General features: G+C 36.5%; 2 protein-coding genes across 2 annotated transcripts in view; one reads left to right on the top strand and one right to left on the bottom strand.

The window, feature by feature from the left end:
• Nucleotides 1-22,017, top strand: part of INTS6 (integrator complex subunit 6) — a 93,332-nt gene extending 71,315 nt beyond the window's left edge. Inside the window, exons 10-18 of the mRNA XM_060637245.3 lie at nucleotides 391-485; nucleotides 2,625-2,735; nucleotides 3,735-3,950; nucleotides 7,853-7,979; nucleotides 9,045-9,187; nucleotides 9,391-9,622; nucleotides 13,671-14,042; nucleotides 15,071-15,164; nucleotides 17,062-22,017. Of these exons, the coding sequence (XP_060493228.1) occupies nucleotides 391-485; nucleotides 2,625-2,735; nucleotides 3,735-3,950; nucleotides 7,853-7,979; nucleotides 9,045-9,187; nucleotides 9,391-9,622; nucleotides 13,671-14,042; nucleotides 15,071-15,164; nucleotides 17,062-17,155 (1,484 nt within the window). The 3' untranslated portion in view covers nucleotides 17,156-22,017. The remainder of the gene's footprint in view (nucleotides 1-390; nucleotides 486-2,624; nucleotides 2,736-3,734; nucleotides 3,951-7,852; nucleotides 7,980-9,044; nucleotides 9,188-9,390; nucleotides 9,623-13,670; nucleotides 14,043-15,070; nucleotides 15,165-17,061) is intronic.
• Nucleotides 18,609-26,803, bottom strand: part of SERPINE3 (serpin family E member 3) — a 39,701-nt gene continuing 31,506 nt past the window's right edge. Inside the window, exons 7-9 of the mRNA XM_060637248.3 lie at nucleotides 21,738-21,824; nucleotides 21,150-21,233; nucleotides 18,609-18,719 (exon numbers count right to left, since the gene is read on the bottom strand). Coding sequence (XP_060493231.2) covers nucleotides 18,676-18,719; nucleotides 21,150-21,233; nucleotides 21,738-21,824 — 215 coding nt within the window. The 3' untranslated portion in view covers nucleotides 18,609-18,675. The remainder of the gene's footprint in view (nucleotides 18,720-21,149; nucleotides 21,234-21,737; nucleotides 21,825-26,803) is intronic.

Genomic DNA, 26,803 nt, shown 5'->3' with positions numbered 1-26,803 from the left:
CACTTCAGATTTAAATATTATCATCAAAAGAAAATTTATAGTCAAAATATTAGTAGGTATATTTTATTGAAAACATTGTGTACACTTTGTTTCTGTCCTCAAATCTGTTTTATGTTGAGGTCTAGATAGTGTACAGATTTTCTTGTGTATTATCTGATTCTACCTTTATTTCATGAAATATTAGATCATGATTAGCATCTTTTTGTTTTTAAAATGGTATTACTGCTCAATGGCAGAACCAAAATTTTGCCACTATTAATTTTGTTAAAAATTGATGTCTGATATGTTACTCTCTTACAAATAAGAAAGCAGTGTTTAAAAATGAAACGTGCTTGACTTGATTTTCATGTCTGAAAAAAATGATGATAGTTTGTTCACATTCATTTATAGATGACTTGTTTAAAGTACATAAAGCAAAACCAACATTGAAGTGGAGACAGTCATTTGAAAGTTATTTGAAGACAATGCCTCCCTACTATCTTGGGGTAAGAATGTGATCGTTAAAAATAGAACTTGTTACAAAATTTTACATTATGCTTATAGTTTACTTGTATTTACTGCTGTTATAGAATGTATAGAATATATAAATGTCATGAAAATTGAGTGTACAAATGACCGATAAAGATGTAATGGGAAAGAAAGGTTTCAGTGATTTGTGGAATAATGATGATGGCAATGATAATGACGATGAGAACATGTATATAATGCTTACCTTAGGCCTGATATTATGCTAAGTATTTTACCTCATTTAGTTTATATGGTAATCCTTCAAGGTAGAGATCATCATTCCTATTTCATAGATGAGGAAACTAAGGTATTAAAAGATTAAGTAATTTGTCCAAGGCTACTTGTGTGGAAGACTGGAATTTACTCCCAGGCAGCCTGGCTTTTAGAATAGCTCCAATTGTTGTACTGCCTTGTTAGATTGCAGTTTTATAATTATTATTCCTTAAGGGTACAGAATAGTTTTGTTGCATTATTCCCTAAATCTCTAAAAACATGTTTTTAGGTAGATAAGTATATATTCTTATAGACTCCTATTTTTAGAACCACGAGATTGTGACTACAGTTGACCCTTGAACAACACAGGTTTGAAGAGGATAGGTCCACTTGTATGTGGATTATTTTCAATAAATATAATGGAAAAAATTTTTTAGACATGTGGCAATTTGAAAAACTCTCAGATGAATCGTATAGCCTGAAAATATAAAAAAAAAATCAAGATAAACCTCAGTGTTACTGTAAGAATACAGTCTATAATACATATTGCACAGAAAATTTGTGTGAATTGATTATGTTATTAGTAAGGCTTCTGGTCAGTAGCAGGCTATTAGTTAACTTTTTGGGGAGTCAAAGTCACCTGCAGATTTTTTATTGTGCAGGGGTTGGCACTCCTAACCCCGATGTTGTTCAGTGGCCACCTATACTTAACAACCTAGTGTATCACAGTAGGTAAGACCGTAGTGTATATATTATTAAATATATTACTTACTTTTTGAAAAAGTAACCTCTTACTAAAAAGACCAATGCTAAAAGCACTTTTAAACATTACTTTTACTTTTAAAAATGGAGGAATAGTATAGCATTTGACTATAATCCTTCTAAATGGTCTCTACTAAGAGCATTAGTGTCTTGAGCTTTGAAAATCATATTTTAGAGTTGTAAGAGATGAGTTGTGTGTCTAGCACATGGCGCCTGCCATGTAAGAGAGTGAAAAGAAAGACGCACTGAATATGAACTGTTATGTCTGTTGACTTACTTCTGTTTTCCTAGCAACCTGGAGAATTCAGGCAAAGCTACATGGATTTGAGATGTCAGAGCTGGATTTGATTCCAGTTTGACACCAGTGCATATACACTGTCTGGTGTCAGTGAATGGCTGTCATCCTTTTTTGACTGTTTCCCACTCAAATATACTGGTGATTTTTTTCGTTGCACAAGTGGTTTCAACTGGGCTCTCCTTACAATTGAAAAGTATTACACTATACATAGCAAATATTAAACTGGCTTTTCCTTCTTATTTTTCCCTCTGAGCTTGTTTTGATTTTTCAGTTCAGCTAATAGTAACAGTAGTAATGATTAACACTTACTGAATGCCTCCTGTGTACCAGATGCTTTTATATGTGCTTTACATGTATAGTTCATTTAATCCCATGGCAACCCTATGAAGTAGATACTATTATTGTTATACAAAAGAAAACTTCAGACACAGAGAGGTGATATAACTTGGTCCAGGGTCACAAAGCTAGTGAATGGTTGAGCCACAACCCACTCAGTTACCCAAAGTAGAAATCTTCCATTTTTCTTGACTTCTTTTCACTTACTACTTAATTTCTATCAAATTTACCTCTGTGATCTGTATCTTCCCCATTTCTTCCAAACTTAGTATCTCCAAGGATACTAAGGAGTCCAGGACTTTACCCTTTCTTGCCCGGCTGTTGGTAAAATATAGCCTCTAGTCCTTTTTAAGGCAAACATTTCACTGAAATACAAATATGATCATGTTACTCTCTTATTGAAGAAAAGAAGAAAGTCTTTCTTGGGAAATCTTCAAAACTGACAATACATGTAGCCATAAGTTTTTGACAAGTTTAGGATTGAGTGATATTTTCTTTTTTCCTATAGCCTTTGAAGAAAGCTGTTAGAATGATGGGAGCACCTAACCTAATAGCAGACAGTATGGAATATGGACTTAGTTACAGTGTCATTTCATACCTCAAAAAGTTGAGTCAACAGGTAATGTTAAGAAATAGAACCATTAAGTATTTTGAATGGTTTTCAATGCAAATGTTAGTTCTCCTGGTTCTGATGGAATTACGTTATATGAATACATTATATGTTTTAAAACCACATATATATTAACATAATTCAGTCTCAAGTACGTGGTTTGCTGTTTTGGAATGTTAATTTCAAATAATCCTAGTTTATGAAAGTAGCCTCATTAGTGTCCTAGAAATTCTGTGAACATTCGTTATGTTTTCTTTTGAGAAATGTATGTTGGAAAGTTGCTTTTCTTAAAAATCAGTTTCTTTTGCTTTATGTTTTAAAACCTGTAGTTTTTTTCTTTCAAAATGGGACTTTCTTTTGAAATATTTGTTGAAAACGCTGATTTTGTCCTTTGGGGCATATCACAGTAATAGATTCTTTGGTAGTCAAGCAGTATGCAGTTAGACTGCCAAGATACTACTACTGTAGAGAATACATTATTTTTCCGGTACTTTTGCCATCACTACTTTAACTGCTAATTGAGATGTAGGTTGGAAAGAGTCAAAATATTGCTACTTGTTGTCAGTGAAAAACTACATCACTTTTTGTTATACCTGTGAAGATTTAATTATGTGCTAATAATAGTGTCTTTAAGTAAATATTGATGAGATTTTTTCCCCTAATTTTATATCACCTCTGATTTAGAAATACATATTTTCATTTAGGATGACTTAAACATTTCATGATTTAAGTGTAGTGGCTATTAGTAAATAAAATAAAATTGAAATTGTTTTTGTTTGCCCTGCTCCGGAAGGTTATTATAGTGATTTAAAAACTGTAAGACATTATTATTTAAGCTATATTTAGTTTACCAAGAACTTGACATAAACTGTGCTACTTGAGGTTTTAACTTCTTACATACTTTTAAAATATAAATATGTATTTAATTTATAGAAGACCAAAGCTATTAGTGTTTAATTTATTAATTTAGATTATGTCGAGACCAACTCTTATTTATTTTTACTTTAGGCCAAAATAGAATCTGATCGAGTCATCGGATCTGTAGGCAAAAAAGTAGTACAGGAAACTGGAATTAAAGTCCGAAGCCGATCACATGGTTTATCAATGGCTTATAGGAAAGATTTTCAACAGTTGCTCCAGGGAATTTCAGAGGATGTTCCTCACAGACTGCTAGACCTTAATATGAAAGAATACACTGGGTTCCAGGTTGCTTTGCTCAATAAGGTAATAGTTCTATGAATTTAATACTGCTCTGGATATATTCTGTTGTATTGTTGAATAAATCACATTTTCTATTAGCTGATATTTAGTTTGTCCAAACTTTAGGAATACTTCTATACCTCTGTAGACTAATGATCATTAATACTATCATTGAATGAGTGAATTTTAGAATTAAAAAATTATACATGCCAAATTGATGAATAGATCAGTAAGCCAACCCATTCACTTATTTGTTAAATTCTTTAATTTTTTTTTTTTTTTAATTTTAGGGAGAACAGGGGAGAGAGGCAGAGAGAGAGAGACAGAGAGACAGAGAGACACATCTTAAGTAGGCTTCATACTCAGCACAGAGTTGGATGCAGGGCTCAATCCCACCACCTTAGGATCGTGACCTGAGTTGAAATTAAGAGCTGGATGCTCAACTGACTGAGCCACCCAGGTGTCCCCATTTATTTTATAGATGAGAAAACAGATGGGGCATCTAGCTGGCTCAGACAGTAGAGCATTTGACTCTTGTCTTGGTCATGAGTTTGAGCCCCATGTTGGATGTAAAGATTACTTAAAAAAAAGAAGGAAAGAATACAGAGGCTTAAAGATTGCCTAAAGTTACATAGCTAGTGGGAGAGTTCACTGTAGTATGGTACTTAAACTGATGACCTTGGGTGCATAGCATGATTTTAAAATACTTTATGGATATTCATTATTATAAACATCCTCATCCCAGGGATGCCTGGGTGGCTCAGTAGTCAGTGAAGTGCCCAACTCTTGATCTCCGCTCAGGTCTTGATCTCAAGGTCATGAGTTGAAGCCCCACACTGGGCTCCATGCTGGGCGTGGGGCCTACTTTAAAAAAAAATTCTTCATCTCAGTAGCCTTTTTTTGTAGAAACAGACATGCCAATCTAAAATGTATATGGAAAGTTAAAGGTCCTAGAATAGGTAAAAAATTTTGGAAAAAAATAATAAAGTTAGAAGACTTACACTATCTATTTTGAAGCTTACTGTAAAGTTGTAATGATCATCAACATGTTCTGTTGTTGACATAAGGATAAACATATAGAGCAGTAGGACAGAAGAGAGTCTAGAAGTAGGCCCTCACACGTATAGTCCGTTCATTTCTTTTTTTTTTTTTTTTTTAACGTTTTTATTTTTTTTTTGAGACAGAGAGAGACAGAGCATGAACGGGGGAGGGTCAGAGAGAGGGAGACACAGAATCCGAAACAGGCTCCAGGCTCTGAGCTGTCAGCACAGAGCCCGACGCGGGGCTCGAACTCACGGACCGTGAGATCATGACCTGAGCCGAAGTCGGCCGCTTAACCGACTGAGCCACCCAGGCGCCCCTAGTCCGTTCATTTCTAACAGAGGTGCCAGAATAATTCAGTGGGTAAGAAGACAATCTCTTCAGACATAGTGCTGGGCTCATGTGGAATTTAAGAAGCAAAACAGATGAACAGAGGGGAAGGGAAGGCAAATAAGATAAAAACAAGAGGGCAAACCACAAGAGACTCTTAAATACAGAGAATAAACTGAGGGTTGCTGGAGGGGAGGTGGGTGGGTGGACGCACTAAATGAGTGATGGGCGTTAAGGAGCGCACTTGTTGAGACGAGCACTTGGTGTTACATGTAAGTGATGAATCACTGAATTCTCGTCAGACCAATACTGCACTATATGTTAACTAACATGAGTCTGAATAAAATAAAGTAAAAACAAAATGAACAAAAAAAAAGAAATAGTGCTGGATCAATTGGATACCCATATTCAAAATAATAAACTTGACCCTTACATTACCAGTGCTCATGGTCTTAAATGTAAAAACTAAAACTATAAACTTCTGGAAGAAAACAGGAGAAAGTCTTCATGACATTGGGTTCAGGGGTCATTGATGATTTCTAAAATATAACACAAAAGGTACATACATAAAAAACTTCATAAATTGAACTTCATTAAAATTTAAACTTTTACACTTGAGATATCACCTCACGCCAGTCAGAGTGGCTGAAATGAACAAATCAGGAGACTAGATGCTGGAGAGGATGTGGAGAAATGGGAACCTTCTTGCACTGTTGGTAGGAATGCAAACTGGTGCAGCTACTCTGGAAAACAGTGTGGAGGTTCCTCAAAAAATTAAAAATAGATCTACCCCTATGATCCAGCAATAGCACTGCTAGGAATTTACCCAAGGGATACAGGAGTACTGATGCATAGGGGCACTTGTACCCCAGTGTTTATAGCAGCACTTTCAACAATAGCCAAATTATGGAAAGAGCCTAAATGTCCATCAACTGATGAATGGATAAAGAAACTGTGGTTGATATATACAGTGGAATACTACTTGGCAGTGAGAAAGAATGAAATACGGCCCTATGTAGCAACGTGGATGGAACTGGAGAGTGTGATGCTAAGTGAAATAAGTCATACAGAGAAAGACAGATACCATATGGTTTCACTCTTATGTGGATCCTGAGAAACTTAACAGGATACCATGGGGGAGGAGAAGGGAAAAAAAAATTAGGGAGGAAGGCAAACCATAAGAGACTCTTAAAAACTGAGAATAAACTGAGGGTTGATGGGGGGTGGAAGGGAGGGGAAAGTGGGTGATGGGCATTGAGGATGGCACCTGTTGGGATGAGCACTGGGTGTTGTATGGAAACCAGTTTGACAATAAATTTCATATTAAAAAAAATCAGCCATAGACCATATGTAAATGAATGGCTGTGACTGGGTTCCAATAAAACTTTATTTACAAAAAATAATAATAATAAAAAAATCAAAAAAACAATTTAAACTTTTGTCTATAAAAGAAACTTGGTAAAATGAACAGGCAAACTACAGCCTGGGAGAAAAGTATGTACAGAATAAAGAATATGTATCAAAATACATGAAGAACTCCTACAACTCAATATAAAAAGACAAATATCTAATTAAAAATTGGCAAAATATCTGAGCAGTTACTCCACCAAATAAGATATACAGATTGAACATTGCACGTAAAAAGATGCTGTACTTTAATGGTCATTAGGGAAATGTAAAATAAAACTACAATGAGATCCCACTTCCCATCCACTACACTGGCTATACTTGTTATATAATTAGCAGTTCTTCTTGTAGGTATCTACGTGAGAGCAATGAAGATGTAGGTCCATATAAAGGCTTTATATGCAAATGTTCATAGTAGCATTATTCATAATAGCCAAAAACTGTAAAGAAAACTGTTCATCAAATGGAAAGTGGATAAAGATATGCTCTATCCATAGAATGGAATACTAGTCTGGAGTATAAAAGAACAGACTAGTGATACATGAACAATGTGAATGAATCTCAAAATATCATCCTTAGTGAAAAAAAGCTAGATACAAAAGATTTGATATAGCAAAATTCTGTTTATAAAATGGAATGTAGGGAGACAGAAAGCAGATCGGTGGTTGCCTGGGGATAGGAAAAGGGATGGACTACAATGGGCACAAAGAACTTTTGTGGGATGATGGAAGTATTGTTAAACCAGATTGTGGTGATGGTTTCACAACTGTAAATTTACTGACACTCATCAAACTGTATACCTAAAATGGGTGATTTTATGGTATGTAAATCAAAGCTCTTTTTCTTTAAATTTTCAAAGTCTTTAAAATTTAGAAATTTGTTTTATAAGATACTTACTTTCCTTAGGCAGAATATATAATAAAATCTTGAAGAGATGTGAATTTGAGTTATTTGGTAAGTTCACTACCAATTTTTATCCTCTGGTTCCCAAAACAGTATATTAAGATTGCATCATAATTCTTTATTCTATTTTTAAAGCTAATTAGACTTGTATATCTTATTTCCAAACCTTTACTGCAGGCTAGAGATTTTAGTCTCTCTTAATTCTATATTTGAAAATAAATTTGCCTTTGAATGTTTTTCAATAGGATTTGAAGCCACAGACATTTAGGAACGCGTATGACATACCAAGGCGGAATCTTTTGGATCACTTAACAAGAATGAGATCTAATCTTTTGAAGAGCACCCGCAGATTTCTTAAAGGACAGGATGAAGGTTGGATCATAGTTTCAATAATGGTGTTTCTTTTGTGAATTTCTTTATACTGAAAAAACATAGTATACTAGTGTAGCTTTTAAAGCATTGTAGTATCTCATTTTCTTTGTAAATTCAAACAAATGATGTAAAAAGTGAGTCGTCACTCATTCTCAGAATTTCTTTCTACCATCACTGTTTCCCCCAAATTTTATTCCCCAGAGGCGACACCCTTTGTTAGCAGCTTAGTATCTTTTTTGGCTTTGTTCATGCATTCACACACACAGGTCCACACATGCACAATCATTTTCTTGTGATACACAATACTAGCATCTGGTGGTTTAACTTGGATGGTGAATACATGTCCTGTTCCTTCAGTTATACCCATGGCACTGACCACAGATCAAGTCAGATGAGAATTTAACTCTTTGCCATCTCTGACGTAAGCATTCCAGCTATACCTTTATTTACGTATTTGTTTAAATGTTTATTTATTTATTTTGAGACCGAGAGAGCGCGAGCGTACTTTGGGGAGGGGAGTGGGTGGGGAGAGAATCCCAAGCAAGCTCCACATTCAGCGCGGAGTCCGACACGGGGCTCCATCTCACGACTGTGAGATCATGACCTGCGCCGAAATCAAGAGTCGGACGCTTAACCAACTAAGCCATCTGGGGACCCCTCCCACCATAGCTTTATATAAAAAGGGTTATCTATATGTGATATGTCTTTTCTATAAATTCTGCTATAGTTAAATTCTGCTTATTTGGAATATAATAGAAGAGACATTCCTTTTCATGGTAATGTTAACACATATTTGCTTATTCTATACACTCAAATTAACTGCAATATTTTTGTTTTATTTAGAAGGTAAAATCAGTTATTTTAAATTTTACTTTAAAAATCTCAAAGACTTCATTTATGTCACAATATTTATGACGACAAACCAATTTTGCCTATATGGGAAGGGAAGACTGCCTAGGATAACCCCAGATAGCATTCAAATATAAGAAGGTATTATTTGATAATTAAACAGAGTATCATTTCAGTGAGGTTAACTTTTGTTATTGCTCTGTTCTGTTTGAAAAGATCAAGTGCACAGTGTTCCTATAGCACAAATGGGGAATTACCAGGAATACCTCAAGCAAGTACCTTCTCCACTAAGAGAACTTGATCCTGATCAGCCTCGGAGGTTGCATACATTTGGCAACCCATTTAAGCTAGATAAAAAGGTAAGCTTGAAACGTTCCATAGTATAATTTATTTGTGGATTTAACAGTTCTAATTTCACTAAAGTAAGCTGAGGCTGTTTTGTTGGTAGACTAATAAATGTTAACATAGTTATAATCTAGTTGCTTTAATGGGAACTGGAATTAGTTGTGCCATTTAAAAACTATATGTAAACCTAGGGAAATTATATTCTCTTTTGTTATAGGGTATGATGATAGATGAAGCAGATGAATTTGTGGCTGGACCTCAAAATAAACATAAACGACCTGGAGAACCAAATATGCAAGGGATCCCTAAAAGACGTCGCTGTATGTCTCCACTGCTGAGAGGCAGACAACAGAATCCAGTTGTGAACAATCATATTGGAGGAAAAGGACCACCTGTACCTATGACTCAAGCACAGCCAGATCTTATTAAACCCCTTCCTCTTCATAAAAGTAAGAGTTTTTTAAAAATAAACATTATTTGCTGCTATTTGTTTTTTGTGTGGGGAAGAGATTTTTGTAATAAAGTATAGAAAAAATTGATAAAGTCTAAGAGTGTCTAGAGAAGATAATTGTTTATTCTAAATTAGCGTGTAATCATTTTGTAGTCCTTTTAGTGAACATTTGGACATTTCATGTATTTATTATGCTTTATTATAGCTGTCATGATCTAAATATCATTTATAAGCCTTAAGTATTTCAAAATAACAGTTATAGGGATGTTCTCAATACCCATAGAAAGGTGGTTTTCAATTACAGGTAACTTCAACAACTAATTATTAAATACATATGCTATGGTAAACAGTGCTAGGCATTGAGGTATCGCAGTGAACGAGACAATAGTGATCTCTGTCCCCATTTAGAATGAGGAAAGACAGTCATTGAACATTTCATTAGAAGTGTGGTGAATGTTCACAAGGGAAGTCAAGTATGTTTTGGAAGCATGTGGCAAGAGGATTTTAGTCTGTGCGGTCAAGGCACTTTATTGAGGAAGTTACGTTTAAGCCAACATTGGAAGGATGAATGGGAGTTGTTTCGCTAAAGCTGTGCATTCAGTAGTCTTGCTAAGCAGTCTGCTGCATACTGTGTGTATAGTAGTAGTATAAGAAGAGTCTGTGCAAACGTATACAGTAAAGAGAAGCAGTTAAGGGGCTGAAAGAACTCTAGTATAGCAAAGGTGTTGGGGGTGAGGTAAGATGAGAGGTGAAAGATAGGTTGAGGCCAGATCATGGAGCGCCTTGGAGGCCATTGTAAAGATTCCAGACTTTAAGGACAATGAGGATCTTTGAAAGGTTTGAGAAGCTAGTGACCTCATCTGGTTAGCATTTTATAAAGACCAGGCTGACTGTCCTGGGCAGAGTACTGTTAGGGAAGAACAAGAATGGATGTAGGGGAACTCTTAGTAAATTAATGGAATCATTAATTATAGGTAGTGATCATTTGTGGCTTATAATTGGAGAGAACCAAATATTATATAACTCCTGAAGGGTTTATACAATATCACTTCTGAAATACTCTTGCCAAAAAACAAAAAAGAAAGAAATCGAACCTTAACCTGATCAAGCCTCTAGATCTAACTACCAATTTATAGGAAATACAAGGATAGGAAAACATATTAAATGACAAAATAGGGAGACAATTAGCATAATCCAGATGGTGGGACACTGTAAGACAAAGAATATGGGATATGTGTATCTCCAGAAAAAATGCATAGAAAAAAAGAGAAGTACAGAAGGATTTTATAGATTAAAAGGTAGTTAAACGACCTATAAACCAATGACAGTGTGCAGGCCTGATTTGAACCCTGAATCAAACAAAATCAAACTTCCCTCCACAGACAGAAAATATATAAAGTAATTAGAGATTGTGAACACTGATAAGATCTTTGATGCCATTAAATAATTATTAGATGCACAGAAAGCAGTTAAGGAACCCAAGGAAGAGCTAATGACCTGCTAGTGGAGTTGTGAGAAGAACATGTATTTGAGAAATACTTGGACACATCAGTAAAGACTTGATGACGACTGGCTGGATGTTGGAGTCAGGGCAAGAGAGTTGAGAGATGCTTGGTAGGTGAGGGTAACGGGGTGGAGTAGAAGAGCAGATGATGAGTGATTTTAGAGGTGCCTATTAAGTTAGCCACATGGAGATCCTAAGGTAGAAGATGGATATTTTAGTTTAGAACTAAAGAAGAGACTGGGATAAAGAGGGAGGTGCAGGAGGCAGTCTTAGCCCCAATTAAAGTGAATTAAATCACATCAAAGAAAACAATGAGAAGAAAAAGCCTAGAATACAACTTTGAAAGTGCTAAAGTTAAGGAGAGAAATGAGTTTCAGGAAAGATTGAGAAAGAAGAGTCCAAGAAATAGGAGATGAGAAGAATTTGGTGTGGTGAGAGCTAAAGGGAAAGAGAATCGAGTGGTTGGTGGTTTCAAATGCTTCTTAAACAGGTCAGTCAAAGGGATTAGAAAAGTTCTATTGGTCTTTGGCTCCCTTAGCAAGAGCAGTTTTGCTCCCACAAAATCACTGGGAAGGCAGACAGGAGTGGTCCAGAGCCCAGAAGAAAGAATGCTACTTCCAGTGAAGCAGAAAGGGTATGGGCACAAGTTGAACAGTGGCAGGTAGAGGAAGTTCCTGTTTCACAGCTCTGCTTTCCTTTCCTCTGTGAAGTGAGAGGTGATGTATGCTCCTGAGTGGGAGGCAGGGGTTGGGAAAGTCTGAGATGTTAAGAGAGCGGAGAAGGTTAGAATGATCTTTTGTGGGAGAGGGAGGAAATGTTGTAATAAGATTGCTGGGTCCTGTTTCTCCACTAGTGCTCATCATTCCAAATGCACATCTAGAGCAAGCAGATAGAGTCGGCAGATTTGGGGTTTTGCCTGGCAGGGAGGACAACAGAATGAGAGAATTTAGGACATTGGTAAAAAGTAATGCATATGGGATATAAGTTGGATAGACAAGAAAGAGGAATCTAGAAGGTAGGATCTGCTCACTGGGAGGGAGAAAGTGGAGGAGATGCTGAAGTAAGAGTCTGGCTGAGTTACAGAGCCGACAGCAGGAGTCCTGCAAAGATAAGGGTTATGCTCCTCTGCCCGTGAATTTGTGTTTGATTTGACAGCCAAACAAGGTGAGACATTAAAGAATTGAGGCCATGTTCTTGGCAGGTGATCTGCTTAGACACTGAAGTCCCATGCAACAGTAATTCTTAAACTTTAATGTGTCATTGCATCACCAGGGGATCTAGTTAAACTGCAGATTCTGAATTCATTGTTTAGGGCAGGGCTCAAGGTGAACATGTCTAGCCAGCTTTCTGATGGTGCTAACACTGCTTGTATTAGACCACATTTTGAGTAGTAATGATCTAGGATAATGCCCAAGGGACATCAGGGTGGGAGGAAGACTGTGAGCCAGGTATGACCAGAGAGGTGTGCCTTAGAGATCAGTAAAGACAGTGATAGGAGAGAGAGGATGAGTGTAGTGGCCTCTACTTCCTCCCTCCCATTTATCAGAGCAAGAGTGTTAAACGAGTGCAGGGAGAAAGTAACTTGAAGTGGCCCTGGAAGGTGAAGGAATCGGTGACTGTACCTCCTTATTTTAAGTCCATGGAGAGTGTTTGAGAGAAAGCAGTCTCTAACTCCAAGTCTGAAAAGAAGAGCAGTTTCTTTGTCAGAGAGCTGCGTTTCAGTTAAAGTGGGAGTCGTTACAGAGAATATTTAGGAAAATTTGCAAATCATGGATGGGGATTTAGGAGGGAGTCAGAAGTTTGAGGGCTTTTGGTGGGCATGAGTTTACCTTTGGACGATAAATGAGGGAAGTAGAGATGACTTCAGCGGGTGTCCTGGAGGTTTGGTGAGCAGTCAGGGAACTTACAGTTCAGCTGCTTTCTGTGGGGGGCAAATGTTTGCAAGCTTTTTTAAGTCCAGTAATCTGATGAACTGCAGTGGGCACCAGGCTGTGGGCACTGTTCTGCATTGCTCAACTAAAGACTGGATGAGTGGTTATAAGAAAGAGTGTACTGTAAAGTGACCTGTCTGACAGTGGGTTCCCAGCAGAATATTGAACACTTTGGACTCCCTGTGTTTACTTTTGCCTCTAAATGATAGTAGACTGTATAAGGCAGAGGTAAGTTGGAATGAGTTAGGACTCTCTAAGGAAAGGGTAACCCTGATAATCTTGGTCATATATGTTCCCCTAAAGCATTCGAAATCTGCTTGTTCAATAAAATTGCCATAGAATAAAGCAGAGAACTAAAAGTTGTGTGAAATTGGCTTTTATTTTTTTTCCTAAGGGCAAAAATTTTACAGATTTTGTAAATACTGTAAATGTTTCACATTGAAACCCACCATCTCTTTGGCAAATCTTAAGAACCGTATCATATTATTTGTTAATTTGCATCCATCAAGGAGATTAGTTGTGATTTGCTGTAATATTATTTGTTGCTTTTTTCTTACTGTGTGCTTTGAAGTTGGCTCATGTCAATTTTTTCTTCTTATCTTTGTTTTTAGTTTCGGAAGCCACTAATGATTCGACAATAGATGATGTGGTTGAAAATCATATTGCAGACCAACTTTCATCGGATATTACACCAAATGCTATGGATACTGAATTTTCAACTTCTTCTCCAGCCAGTTTACTGGAACGACCAACCAATCATACAGAGGCGCTTGGTCATGACCATTTAGGAACTAATGACCTCACTGTTGGTGGATATTTAGAAAATCACGAGGAGCCAAGAGATAAAGAACAATGTCCTGAAGAGAATATACCAGCATCTTCACTCAACAAAGGAAAGAAATTGATGCATTGCAGAAGCCATGAAGAGGTCAACACTGAACTAAAAGCACAAATAATGAAAGAGATCCGAAAGCCAGGAAGAAGTATGTATAATTAGAGGCAAACCCCATATTTGATATCTGTGTGGGCTCAAAAAAAAAAAAAAAATTAATTAGAAGCATATACCTGATTCTAGATCAGTTTTGAACAGCATTTGAGCTATGTAAGATTTGATCTTTATTCAGCCTACAAACACTAAATGTCTGTTATATCCAAAGTAGTATGGTGTAAATATGGTAAGCAGGAGGGACTGAGAGCAGAGCTTGAAGAACACACAGACAAATTACACATAGTTCCTACTATGACAGGAACCCGTAGTCTTGAGTATTCTAAACAGCAACTGGAATTTAATGTAGCAGCAGACCCCCAAAAGTGTAGCGAATATTAAATAGTTTCATCTCTGTAGAGTTCCTGACATAGTGTCTACCACTGTGTTTAAGGGTTAAACTATGATGGTGAGCAGGGATGTGTTTAGGCCAAAACCCTAAAGTTATAAAAGCAATCTATGAAATGAATATAAAAGAACTTTGGCATAAAATTTCAGTATTATGACATCCATTCAAAGATGTTGACAGATTGACGGACCATGTGCTTTAATGGAACACCCATGGGTGGTTCAAAAGTGGGTAAGACATCCCTTGCCATTTAGGAGTTTATAGTCCTTGGCAGAATTTTAGGTGAAAACTTGAAACTGAACTAGCACTCTTAACCATTTTTTCTGTCTCCATATGCCCCTCCCCATCTTGTTAACTGTAGTTGAGAATTTAAATTATAAGTATGCAATTTTATAAAGGCTACTTGCTGCTGCTTTTTCAGTGGCCAGTACCAAAAGCTAGTCACGTACTTTCTAAGCTTTATGTTTGATATCTTAATGGGAACTTTTACCAAAACTTCTGTGTTTACCAAGTTATTTTATCTTGATTGATATATGATGAAATATGTGTATTAATGAGTGGTAGAATATTTTGGTTTGGTTTAGCATATCTTGATACCGTAAACTGCAGTAGAAAAATATTGAATAAGAGTGCATAGAAAAGCCACTAATTTTTTTCTTTGCTTCTCTTCTTTTAAGAATATGAAAGAATCTTCACTTTACTGAAGCATGTGCAAGGCAGTTTACAAACAAGACTAATATTTTTGCAAAATGTCATTAAAGAAGCATCAAGGTAAATAATCTGTTGTACATTATGAAATGATTATGAAATGAGTCCCCAGTTTACAGTCAGTGTTGTAACAGTTGTAACTGTTGTAACAGTATCTGTACTTGTGGTGTTATGCATGCATGTGACACAGCCATGTGTGTCCTCCTCCTCCTCCTCCTCCTCCTCCTCTGTTTTAGTTTATTGAAAGAAATTCACTTAAAAAATAGCCACACACAAATTCTTCACCAATTATGGACCTTTTCTCCCTGTAGATTATAGATACTTGCATAATTCTCATTGATCCTACTCTGTGCCTTTTTGGGGTCTTTATATTTTATAGCCTTCAGCTTTTCTCCTTTGTATATTTGGACTACAGTTGATATTAATCAGTGATTAGAAATAACCTTGGAAGACAATATTTGAATGCTGTTCATTTGTATGTGGGAAAACATGTAATTAAGGGGAGCAGAGTTGGACAAATGGGCCTTATTCTGATTGCTTCAGTAGCCCAGGATTATGTACTTTAGTACAAGGAATGTGGATCAAGATTATAAATGGTAACTATGAAGTGCAGTTAACTGGAAAGCATGGTTGTATGAGTAGTGAGTACACAAGACTTTTTCTTTGAAGACTTCTTTAGTATTGTGAGAAAACTTAGGGTTATCTCCTCTGACCTTTCAAATATACACAGCCTTTAAAAGTCCCCCAGTTTCTTCCATGCTACTCATAAAGGCATTTTTAGATAGAGCAGTTACTTTTTGTTTGTTTGTTTGGGTTTTTTTTGGAGTAGCTAGAGCATACACCACTTTGAGGGTTCAAAATAAGGCAGTAACTTTTCATGTTACTCATTTTGAGTATTTAATCTATTCTTTATGTAACATTCTGTCAGCTGAAACTTCATCATGGATTTAGCTATATTCCTGGTGGCCTGCACTCTCTACTTCTAACACCTTTTAGAGAGTTGTGTAATATTATGGTGGCTATTCATATTAATTTACAAGTAGAGAGGAAGTGGATATAGATTGGACAGTGTTTTTGGATATTCTAAAAAGCATCAGCAGTATTAATAACTTACGTAGACGAATGCATTTTTAGTCTACTATATTAGTGAAGAAAATTTTAAATTGCCACTTGAACTTTCAATGTTTGCTATATTATCCTATACTGCAGATGTCTAATTATCCTTGATTTGTTAGCTTTCAAACTGTAATAGTAGAACACCAGGGTTTTTAAACGTTACTATCCAACTGTCCTTTCTTCTTCCCTTTTGTGGGGATTATATTCATACTTTGTTCACATTCTTTCAACATACAACTTTTAAAGAGCATAGGAAGTAGGGGCACTTGGGTGGCTCAGTCAGTTAAGCGTCCGACTTCGGCTCAGGTCTTGATCTCGCGGTTCGTGAGTTTGAGCCCTGCGTCGGGCTCTGTGCTGACAGAGCCTGGAACCTGCTTCGGATTCTGTGTCTCTCCCTCTCTCTCTGCCCCTCCCCAGCTTGTTCTCGCTCTCTCTCTCTCTCTCTCTCTCTCTCTCTCAAAAATAAACAAACATTAAAAAAAAAATTAAAGAGCATAAGAAGCTATTGGAATCATTGCTTTAGGAGTCCAAATTTTGTTGGAATATTTGTAACCCTTGTAAATGTTAGGGTTTTTTTTCTTTTTGGTTGTGGAACAAATATCTGACTTCCATTGTACCTGGGCCTGGATTATTTGTTTTAGGAACAAACTGCAATTCTGCACTGATAAAATAATTTACTTACTATCTTCCAGTGGATTTTATATATCATAAAGTTGTTGTTTTTCATTTTCATTTTACTTTGAAAAATCTTCCCAAGGCAGTTTCTGTCTTTAAAAAAAGCATTATACTGATCTATATTCATTAAAAAGAAATTGAGAGTGCTATCACTTATTTTTTTATACAGGTTTAAAAAGCGAATGCTAATAGAACAACTGGAGAACTTCTTGGATGAAATTCATCGACGAGCCAATCAGATCAACCATATTAATAGCAATTAAAAGAAAACAGAATGTGGCCACTTATTTCACTATCTTCTCCAAATACAAAGTAAATACAAGACTGTTGTGATCTTGAATTCATTTTTTGACATGCATTGTTGGCTATTTGAAATACTAAGAGCAAGTCTACAGATCCTTTTTCCATCATTTTACAGTGACCTTTTCTTCATTTTGGTTTATTTTTGTAATGTGAAAAATATCACTCTAAAACACATTTTTATTTAACAAACTAAAAATATTCCTCCAAATCTCTTGCTTGTCATTGACTCTTGCGTGTCAATTTCCCTCAGGTTCTATTTTCTTAAACCAACCTTTAAAATTGTCACCTCTGTTAAGGTTGAACTTTGCCAAAAAAAAAAATAATAAAAAGTTACTTTGTAATTTTTGGGGAAAAAAGCACATACATTAAAACTAGGTAATGTTTTGTATATACAGTTATTTTGGATATATTATTGTAAGTTGTACAAATGTATTTTGAAGAATATTTAAGAAAAGCACTTTTGTTATTCCATCAATAAATGCTCTATTTTACTCTTGTGTGGTTTAGGAAATAATCACATTTAAAGTAATCATTTAAAACCATCTTAAGGATAATGGAATTTTAAAGGCCTTGCTTTTTAAGCATTGGACAAATACACCACTTGAAGCTCATATTTGTTAAAGCTAACTGTAATTATCTGTTACATAATCTGCATTGTCTTTTTACTCTATGTTCTTAGGTTTTGTTGGCTACACCAACATGCTCCCATTTTTGCCTAGATAGTAGAAAAGACGGTATCTGTGGCAAATAGGCAGACACTTTAAAAGCTGTTTAAAGCGCAGACAGCTTCGGCATTAGTGGTTTCCTTACTCCCCTTCCACGTCTTTTTCCGTTCTCGCTAGGGTTGTGGGTGGCACTAAGTTGGAGCTGCCAGTGAGGGAGGTGTCAGTTTGGGGCACACCACATAGTCTGAAATGGCCAGCCTTTAGCAGCTCGATGCCATGCTTACAGAAGGCCCACAACAAATTGGGAGTTCAAAGGGGATCTCTCTGTTTTCCTCTGCTGTTCTTACACTTAAACTCTTCATTTTGTGTAGAAGCTAAATGGAAAGGAAACATTTAAGATGACTTTGCTCATTTTGTATTCCCCCTGAAATACCCAGAAGGAAAACCCAACACTATTCATTGTCCACTCTCAGTCCAACACGACCTCAGATGTCTTCACTGAGGACGTTGACCCTGTGACCAGACTCCTCACTCACCTTTCATAGATCACTGCTGTGCCTTGTAGTGCTTTTGGGGTAACCAATAGAAGAGAAGGTTAAAATACATTTAGATTAACAGAGGGCAAAATAAATTTATAAAATCATAGTAAAATTGATGGAATTTTAGTTTCATAATATTTGAAAATCACATACCCTTATCTTTTTACACTTTCGCGGAACATTTTTAAAATTTCAGGGGTATAGCAGAATGCAATTGTAACTTTTTATGAAGAAAAGCATAGTTGACAGTGGAGAACATGCTTGAGATCTCTTAATTTAGTCTAGGGGATTTGAAACGCTCCCAATACTGAAGACAAATCCTGTCAAGAAAAAGAAGCATTTAATGTAACGTTACATAGTATTTTCATATGCAACTCTTTAAACCTTTTTTACCTCTACAAAATACCTTTAAAGCAGGATATCATTTAATAGATGGAATTGTCAAGGTAATTACCTGCAGTCACTGCTAAATTCAGGAGCTACACAAAATCCAGAATATATTGTCTGGATTTAATTGTCTTAAATGATGTATATTTAGATTCTGAGATTAATAGAAGGGATTACAAGTCATTCGAATAAAAGTTCATACTTAACAAGAATATTTAGGAAGGGGATTCAGTCTATTCTGATGTTTAGCAGCTTTCCTTATCAGGAAGTTCTTATTTCCATTTTATAGATTGCTCCTGAGGTGATCATCTTTAAACCCTTCACCTTGATTACATTCTGGGGATGAATCTGGGAAGAGCAGTTTGTTCAGTCTCCTCTTTCTGTTCTTAATCTCTCTGTCACCATACTCGATAGCCTCATCCAAAACCTAGTCCTAAGGTTTGAAGCTAATCAAAACTCAAGCTTAATATCCCATCTCGAAGGTTTTTTACATTTTAAGAAACTGGGCATATTAGTTAAATTAGTGAAATACTATAGAATTCTTGTAAGCAACGGGGGGTTGAATTTAAGGGGAATATCCTGTCTTTTTTGGCCCTCTAGGTCACTGGGTGACTTTAGGCTGGACAAATGATACTCTCTAACAGTTTAATCTTGAGATGATCGTTTTTCTTAACGTTCCCATATGTGTCCCATTTGTCAATGGATTCATTATTTGCCCTTATCAGTAAGATGTGTCAATTTGGTGTACTGAAGGCTGAGACTGATTGCTATCTCTTCGACACCCCTCTCCCCAGGAGAGTAGTCACTGTGCCGTGTGTGGTGTGGGCGAGTACCTCCCAGAAAGAGGTAAATAAATTCACAAAGACTATATTCAGATGTGCGGCGGATTACGGAACTGGTTTTGGATTAGCCTTTTATGTTCATGTGTTTACTGAGGCAGTTCTGAAAACTCCTGTCATCGAAACAGTGGTGTGTCCTTCACTAGTGCAGAGGTTTTACGTCATTGTTACGCAGCTGAATTCCAAAAGGGATCTCGGTCTCTTTAACTGTCATCAACTTGTATTGGCTATCAGCTTTTGACAATGACCTTCCTATTTGCATTTAGTCCTGTCTCTGTTTCTTGAGGGAGTAGAGCCTGTCACTTTTTTCATCTTTCATTTTTTGGACATGTATCCTTTCTAAGAGAGGGCTCTCTGTTGCCTGTTCTGAGTGATAAGTGACAATTTCATCTAATAAACATGGGGATGCAATGATCATGGTGAAATCCTAGGAGGATATATCCTGTTGATGGACTTTTTCTCCCCAAAGAATCCCCCAATAGATTATTTCCTAGTGAATGATTATCTTCATCCTTTTTGTCACAAAAGTGTTCCTTTGATTTCCAGCACAAGTTACAGCAGTATGCAAATGATTCTCAGATAAAATGATGTTGACAGTATTTCCTTAACAATTTGTGTAAAACTTATGCGTAATTTTCATTATTCTAACTTTTGACTTTTTTTTCTCTCCATAAATAAAAATAATGCCTGATGTTTAGTTAAAGTAGATCCACTTTTGCTTGATTTTGTTAGTCTTGTTCCATCCTATTTCTTTTTAACACATTGTTTCGACTTGCCAACAACTCTTTACTGAGAATCTCTTTTCCTTCCTAGGCTGATAAATAATGGGGAGGGGGGAGGGGGAAACACAGAGAGGAATACTTAGAATCCTTTTTCATCGCTGAAATGAGAGGAGCTCCGCTTGTCCCTCTGATGTGCTGAGGCTTTGCCTGGTCCATACCATTTCTGGCTTAAGATGAAGTTGTATAGTGGAACTAAGAAGTACTTGGGCAAACACTTGATTTTTGTGTAATTTCGGCCAGCTTGAGAAAGACCAACAGAAAAACTATAGAAATCTAGGTGCATTCACTAGAATACTGGGGTTGCTGAGTCAAAAGACTCCTTGGACACACTAGTGCCCTGAAGGAGCTATCTTTTGTCCTACAGTGATGAGAAAGTGAGGCAACAATGGGGGGTGGGGGTGGGGGGGGTGGTGGGAGTCAAGATGAATCACTTACATTACTTTCATGATCTTTCTGAATCTTCCCCAGCAGTAGAAACCTGAATTTTTAAAAATCCACATCAACAAACAAATGAGCCAAAAAGCCAAAAACCACACGGAGGGTATTAGTTTCCTTTGTAGTTAAGAAATGTTCCCCTTTCTCAGGATACGCGACAAGAAACTGGGAAGCTTCTGAAGCACCGTAGAAACTAGCTAGAAGGAATGCTTGTCTTAGGCTGCAGTGGACAAACGGGCGCTTGTTGCTAGAGAGATGCTGATAAATATTTAATATATCTGAATGGTGTCAAGAAATCCTGTCATACCTGTGTTGGGTTCTCTCAGGAAAAAGAAGAATGGCCGATCTGCTTTAAAAAAAGGAATCCGAGACCTTTTCAGTAACAACAGAGCTGCAGGAGGGAAAGAATAGGAGACTATTGCATTTTTTATTCATTTGAGGGAAGTCACTATTAAAATTGGAGCCGAAGTCAGTTATATCCCTTGATTTCTGAAGAAATCGGAACATCCTAATGTATTTGTGTAGTGTCATGATGGGGTACAAATTGGAAAATTAAAGAGAAAAGATGCCACTTAGCAACCCTGTGTCCCATTTTCAAAATGCTCCATGGAATAAATTCCTTCCTGAAGGTGATTTTCAGAATGACTTCATTCCTTGTTTATGGGGATGATGCTACAAATCCTTTTCAAACTGGATTTCTCTTCTCTCACCATTTTTCAAACCCTTTGTGTTAACCTTCCTTTTTAAAAACTGCTATACCACATATACCACATCCGGACTTGGGGTTTTGAGTGGCAAAGTTTAGAAATGTGAAGATTGAACCGGATAAACCTAACAAAGGCATAGAAGGGCAAGAGGTATGACTTGAGCACTGCTGACCCCTTGATGAACATACCGGTGGCTGTAGACGCCTTGCTGCCTTCCTCGGAAACCTCAATCTTGGCTTTGTGGATCGCTTCAGAAACATAAAAGCCATCTTGGCCTAATCCCAAGAAATAAAAATGTGAATTGCTTATTTCCATTTTTAATGCATTTGGCTTAAGGATTTGAGCGTACTTTTAAAGAACGTACTTAATGACAGTCTCATGCTGCTTACTATAGCTAGGGAGAGATTTGTTTGGAAAATTCTGAAGCTGCGATTTTTTATGTAACTTTCAAAACCTCAGATTTGGTGAGTTTAATAAATAACCCCTCCCAAATTAATATTTAGAGCTGGGCCCTGTTTTTTCAATGTTAATTTTCCCAAGTAACTTGTAGTTCATATGGAAATCCTCAGCCAGTATTTTCACCAGAGGATGTGTCAAAATGCAGATTCTGGAGTCCAAGAATCCTTTTTCAGCCAGCTTCTGAGATGGTCTCCCTTGAATGCTTTCTTGGACTGCATTTTCAGAGCCACTTTTAAATGACAGTTACAGGTTTGTACTATGGGCCTTAAAAGGCATAACTCAGTGTATTAAAAATGTGTCTCAAGCTGCATTCTATATACTGAGGTATATCAGTTATGCAATTAACTTGCATGGGCTAGCATCTGGAAAGATAATGAGAGGTCAGAACTATAATAGTTGTGTGCTATCAACTTCAAAGATGTAAGCTTAGCAAATAGGGATAGGAGTGATTAAGTTGGAGGAACTGACAGGTTTTTGTAATTTAACCATTAATCATTTTTAAACAGCTCTCCACAGTGAAATGGTACTTGACCACATAATATTGAAGGAAAGTAAGAACCTTTAGAACTAGAAGAAACTTCAGAAGTCAGTTATACCAACCCTTTCATTTGAGAATGAGCTGTTAAGTGATCTGAAGTCATGCACTTGATAGAAGTAGAACTTGGGCGCTTGCAGGTTTTCTGACCGTGCAGCACCCATTTCTACCCCACCCCTCCACACAAACAATGCCACCTTTCAAAAAGTGTATTCTAGTCACTTCTCGCATGCCACTGGAAAGGGGTCTGTGGCATGAGCCTTAAAATAGTCATTTCAATATACATGCTGTATTTAGAGAGAGCTGTGTTTCATCTTAGACTAATTAAATTGTCTTGCATTTTTCATGCACATACAAGGAGAAGCAAATGAATGTCGTGAGAGCATAAAACCAGCCAAGTGTAGGATATGCAGCAGGTTCATCCATCTTCTAAATAAGGTATACCCAGGAAATTGTGAGTTGGCTGTATTTGTTGTAAGAAACAGTTATTTTCCAGCATCATTGAAGGGGACCAGACAAGGGCCAGAGGAAGGGAAAAATCAATGGAAACATTGATCTGGTATCATTTGTCCTAAAACCAGTAAAGAATCTGATTTATTTAGATTTATTTAGAGACCTAGTTGGTCTCTAGGATCTGCAGGATCTTTTAGAAAGTAAATTTATCTCTAATTAATTGTCTCTCTCATTCGTTGAATGAACAAATGCAGTGCCAGAGTTAGAATTCTGTGGATGAAAAAAAAATGGTTCTTTGATGGTCATGAGGTTTTACTAATCTGTGATTTCATGACTATGGTATAGTGTCTGAACATTTAAGATAAGTGTTAATGAAGCTAGCAGAAGTTCACTGTGAAACTCTGTATCAGCTAAAATGTAGTAAATGTGGTTGTGTTAGAGACCAGGCACCTTGACACAGTGTGAAAAATGGGACCAACTGGTATGAGTGAGTCTTTGGTTAGATAGATTTGGCTATTACAATTTCTGGACACTGCAGTCAAGGAGCTTCATTTAAAGAGATTTTCTCCATCACACTACAGGAGTGGCCCGATAATTGACGGTTACATGTTGGCACAGCCAAGAGCCGTGGCCTGTCTTGCCCCAGCATCCACACCTCTCTTAAATTATATCTCTGGTAAGACTTAACATTTCAGAAGACCAACATTTGTGATCAAAATAAGAATTCAGGAGTCATCTGTAGGTTTGCGTTTTTCTTCTTGTGTGATCTTGTATTACAGATCCCTATTTGCTTGCTTTTGTCAAGTAGCTACTGAAATGTTATGCAACTAATGAAGTCAACCTAGAAGAATCCAAGCACGGAGGAATCTTCCTACTTTGGGCTCGTCTTTTCCTGTTGGCATTGTTGGCAGTTGCTTTGTGCTGTTGAGGATCATACAACCTGTTTTCCCCAAATTTGTTCCCAGATTGTTTATAGGTGCTATTCTATAAAAAGGGTTCCATGATGAATTAAGATGGGAAATGCAGGTTGAATAGTTTCGTGCTTTTGTTTTTACTAGTGGACTTCTTAGAGCTGATTATTTGCTATTGTTTGTAGTGAATCTCTGCAGGAAGACTGTAATATGTAGTGTTTAACCATAGAAAGACCCACACCATCCCCTGTCTCTAAATTGACCAGATTAGCATTCTGGGAAAGTGTAGCCCCTATAAACCATTTGCTCCTATATTACATTTCATTATCCAAAGCAAAGTAGTAAGATTCTTCCTACCCTTCCTCCTGGCATACTCTCCACTCTTCCATAATATTGTCAAGTGTTTATGTCAACCTTTCTTTTTAGATTGTTAGCTTCTAGAAGGCAGAAGCTATTTTATCAGTTTTAAACCTTTTTTACTTCACCTAACATAATAATGCTTGGTACATCTATGTGTTCAGTAAACGTTGGATGAGTGAATAATAGACACTCCTCATGTTGTACATTTGTTTCATTTCTCCATAAAACAGCTGCCTTAATATTCTTTAATCTGATTTCACCTGTAAGGAAATGTTGGTTGGTATCTATAAAATCATAGGGGTACAGTACAGAATAGGTCTTTGGCAAGTTTCACCCAAACAACTGTTTCAGTGTTCGTAGAGACCATCATTCTTTGTTCGTAGAGACCTCTTTCCCCTTTGTTCGTAGAGACCATCATTCTTTGTGTGTGGTTGATCAGTCTCAAAAGGCTTAAGAGTCTTCTTCATAATGACATTGTGTAAACACAAGACTTGGAAAATGTAAACCAATATCCCAACATTTGATCCTCAGCTTCTCATAATGTAGGATAAACATCATTTGCTGTGTTATTTGCCTTTCCAATTATTATTACTTACTATTGACAAATTTAGTGCTTTAAAAAAGTTATTACCAGAATTTCCTTCTAGTTTATCTTTCTCCTCTTTTTATTGCTTAGTTGTAAAATATGGAATGTGTCCGTAAAATATGGAATGTAAAATATGGAATAGCACTGAGCCCAGGATATAGAGAGAGATTACTAAAAAGAATCTAAAATGGCCCCTGAAGCCAGGATGTGGTTTGTTGCTTTCTCTGTTCTCCTCTTGCCCACTTCTCTTGCCACCCTAGCTTTATTGGATTATAACTGATATAACATGTAAGTTTAAGGTGCACAATGTGATGATTTGATATATGTATATACTGCAAAATGATTACCACAATAAGATTAGTTAACACATTCATTGCCTCACATAGTTACAATTTTTTTTGCGTGTATTAAATTGTAAGATCTATTGTCTTTGCAACTTTCAAATAGACAGTACAGTATTGTTGACTATAGTCACCATGCTGTACATTACATCCCTAGAACTTATAACTGGGAGTTCGTACCCTTTGACCACCTTCACTCAACTCCCCAACTCCCCCGCTCCTTGCCTCTGGCAGCCATCAATCTACTCTGTGTTTCTATGAGGTTTGATTTTGGTTTAGGTTCCACATGTAAGTGATATTATATAGTGTTTGTCTTTCTGTATGATTTATTTCACTTAGCATAATGCCCTCAAGGTTTTTCTATGTTGTTGCCAGTAGCAGGATTTCCTTCTTTTTTATGGCTACATACTATCCCATCAAAATATATATACCACAGCTTCTTTATCCATTCATCCGTTGATGGACGCTTAGGTTTTTTTCTGTATCTTGGCTATTGCAAATAATGCTGCTGTGAACACGAGGGTGCAGTTATCTCTTTGACAGTGATTTAATTTCCTTTGAATACATACTCAGAAGTAGAACTGCTGGATCATGTGGTAGTTCTATTTTTATTTTTTGAGGAACCTCCATAGTGCTTTCCATAGTGGTTGGACTGATTTACATTCCCCTCAATAGTGCACAAGGGTTCCTTTTTCTGTATCCTTGCCAGTATTTGTTATTCTTTGTCTTTTTGATAATAGCCATTCTAACAGGTATGAGGTGATATCTCACTGTAGTTTTGATTTGCATTTCCCTGATGATTAGCGATATTCATCATATTTCCATGTGCCTGTTGGCCATTTGAATAATCTTATTGGGAAAAACGTTCGTTCAGATACTCTGTCCCATTTAAAAATCAGATTGTTATTATTTGCAATTAAGTTGTGTGAGTTCCCTATATATTTTAGATATTAATCTTTTAGATATGTGGTTTATAAATATTTTCTCCCATTCTGTAGGTTGCCTTTTCATTTTGTTAGTTGTTTCTTTTGCTCTGAAGATGCTTTTAGTTTGATGTAGTCCCACTTGTTTATAGCTTTTGTTGCTTATACTTTTGGTGTCCGATCCAAAAAATCGTTGCCAAGACCAATTTCAAGGAACTTTTCTCCTATGTTTTCTTCTAGTTTTATGGTTTCAGACATTTAAGTCTCTAATCCATTTTGAGTTAATTTTTGTGAATGTTATAAAATAGGGGTCCAGTTTTATTCTTTTGCATCTGAATATCCAGTTTTCCCAGCACTCTTTATTGAAAAGACTATCTTTTCTCCATTGAGTAATCTTGGCTTCCTTGTCAAATATTAGTTGACTGTATATACATAGATTTAGTTCTGGGGTCTTGATTCTGTCCCATTTCCCTATGTGTCTGTTTTTATGCCAGTACCTTACTGTTTTGATTACTATATATTCATAATACAGTTTGAACTCAGGAAGTGTGATCCCTTTAACTTTGTTTTTTTCTCAGCATTGCTTTGGATATTTGGGGATTTTTTTGGTTCCATATGAATTTTAGAGTTTTTTTTTTTTCTATTTCTGTGGGAAATGTCATTGGCATTGGCATTTTGATAGGGAG

Source organism: Panthera onca, chromosome A1 (genome assembly GCF_046562875.1).
Source record: "Panthera onca isolate mPanOnc1 chromosome A1, mPanOnc1 haplotype 2, whole genome shotgun sequence".
In the NCBI taxonomy this organism is placed as follows: Eukaryota; Metazoa; Chordata; class Mammalia; order Carnivora; family Felidae; genus Panthera; species Panthera onca.
Note: the sequence above shows the minus strand (reverse complement) of the source record. Positions and strands in the feature narration are given on the sequence as shown.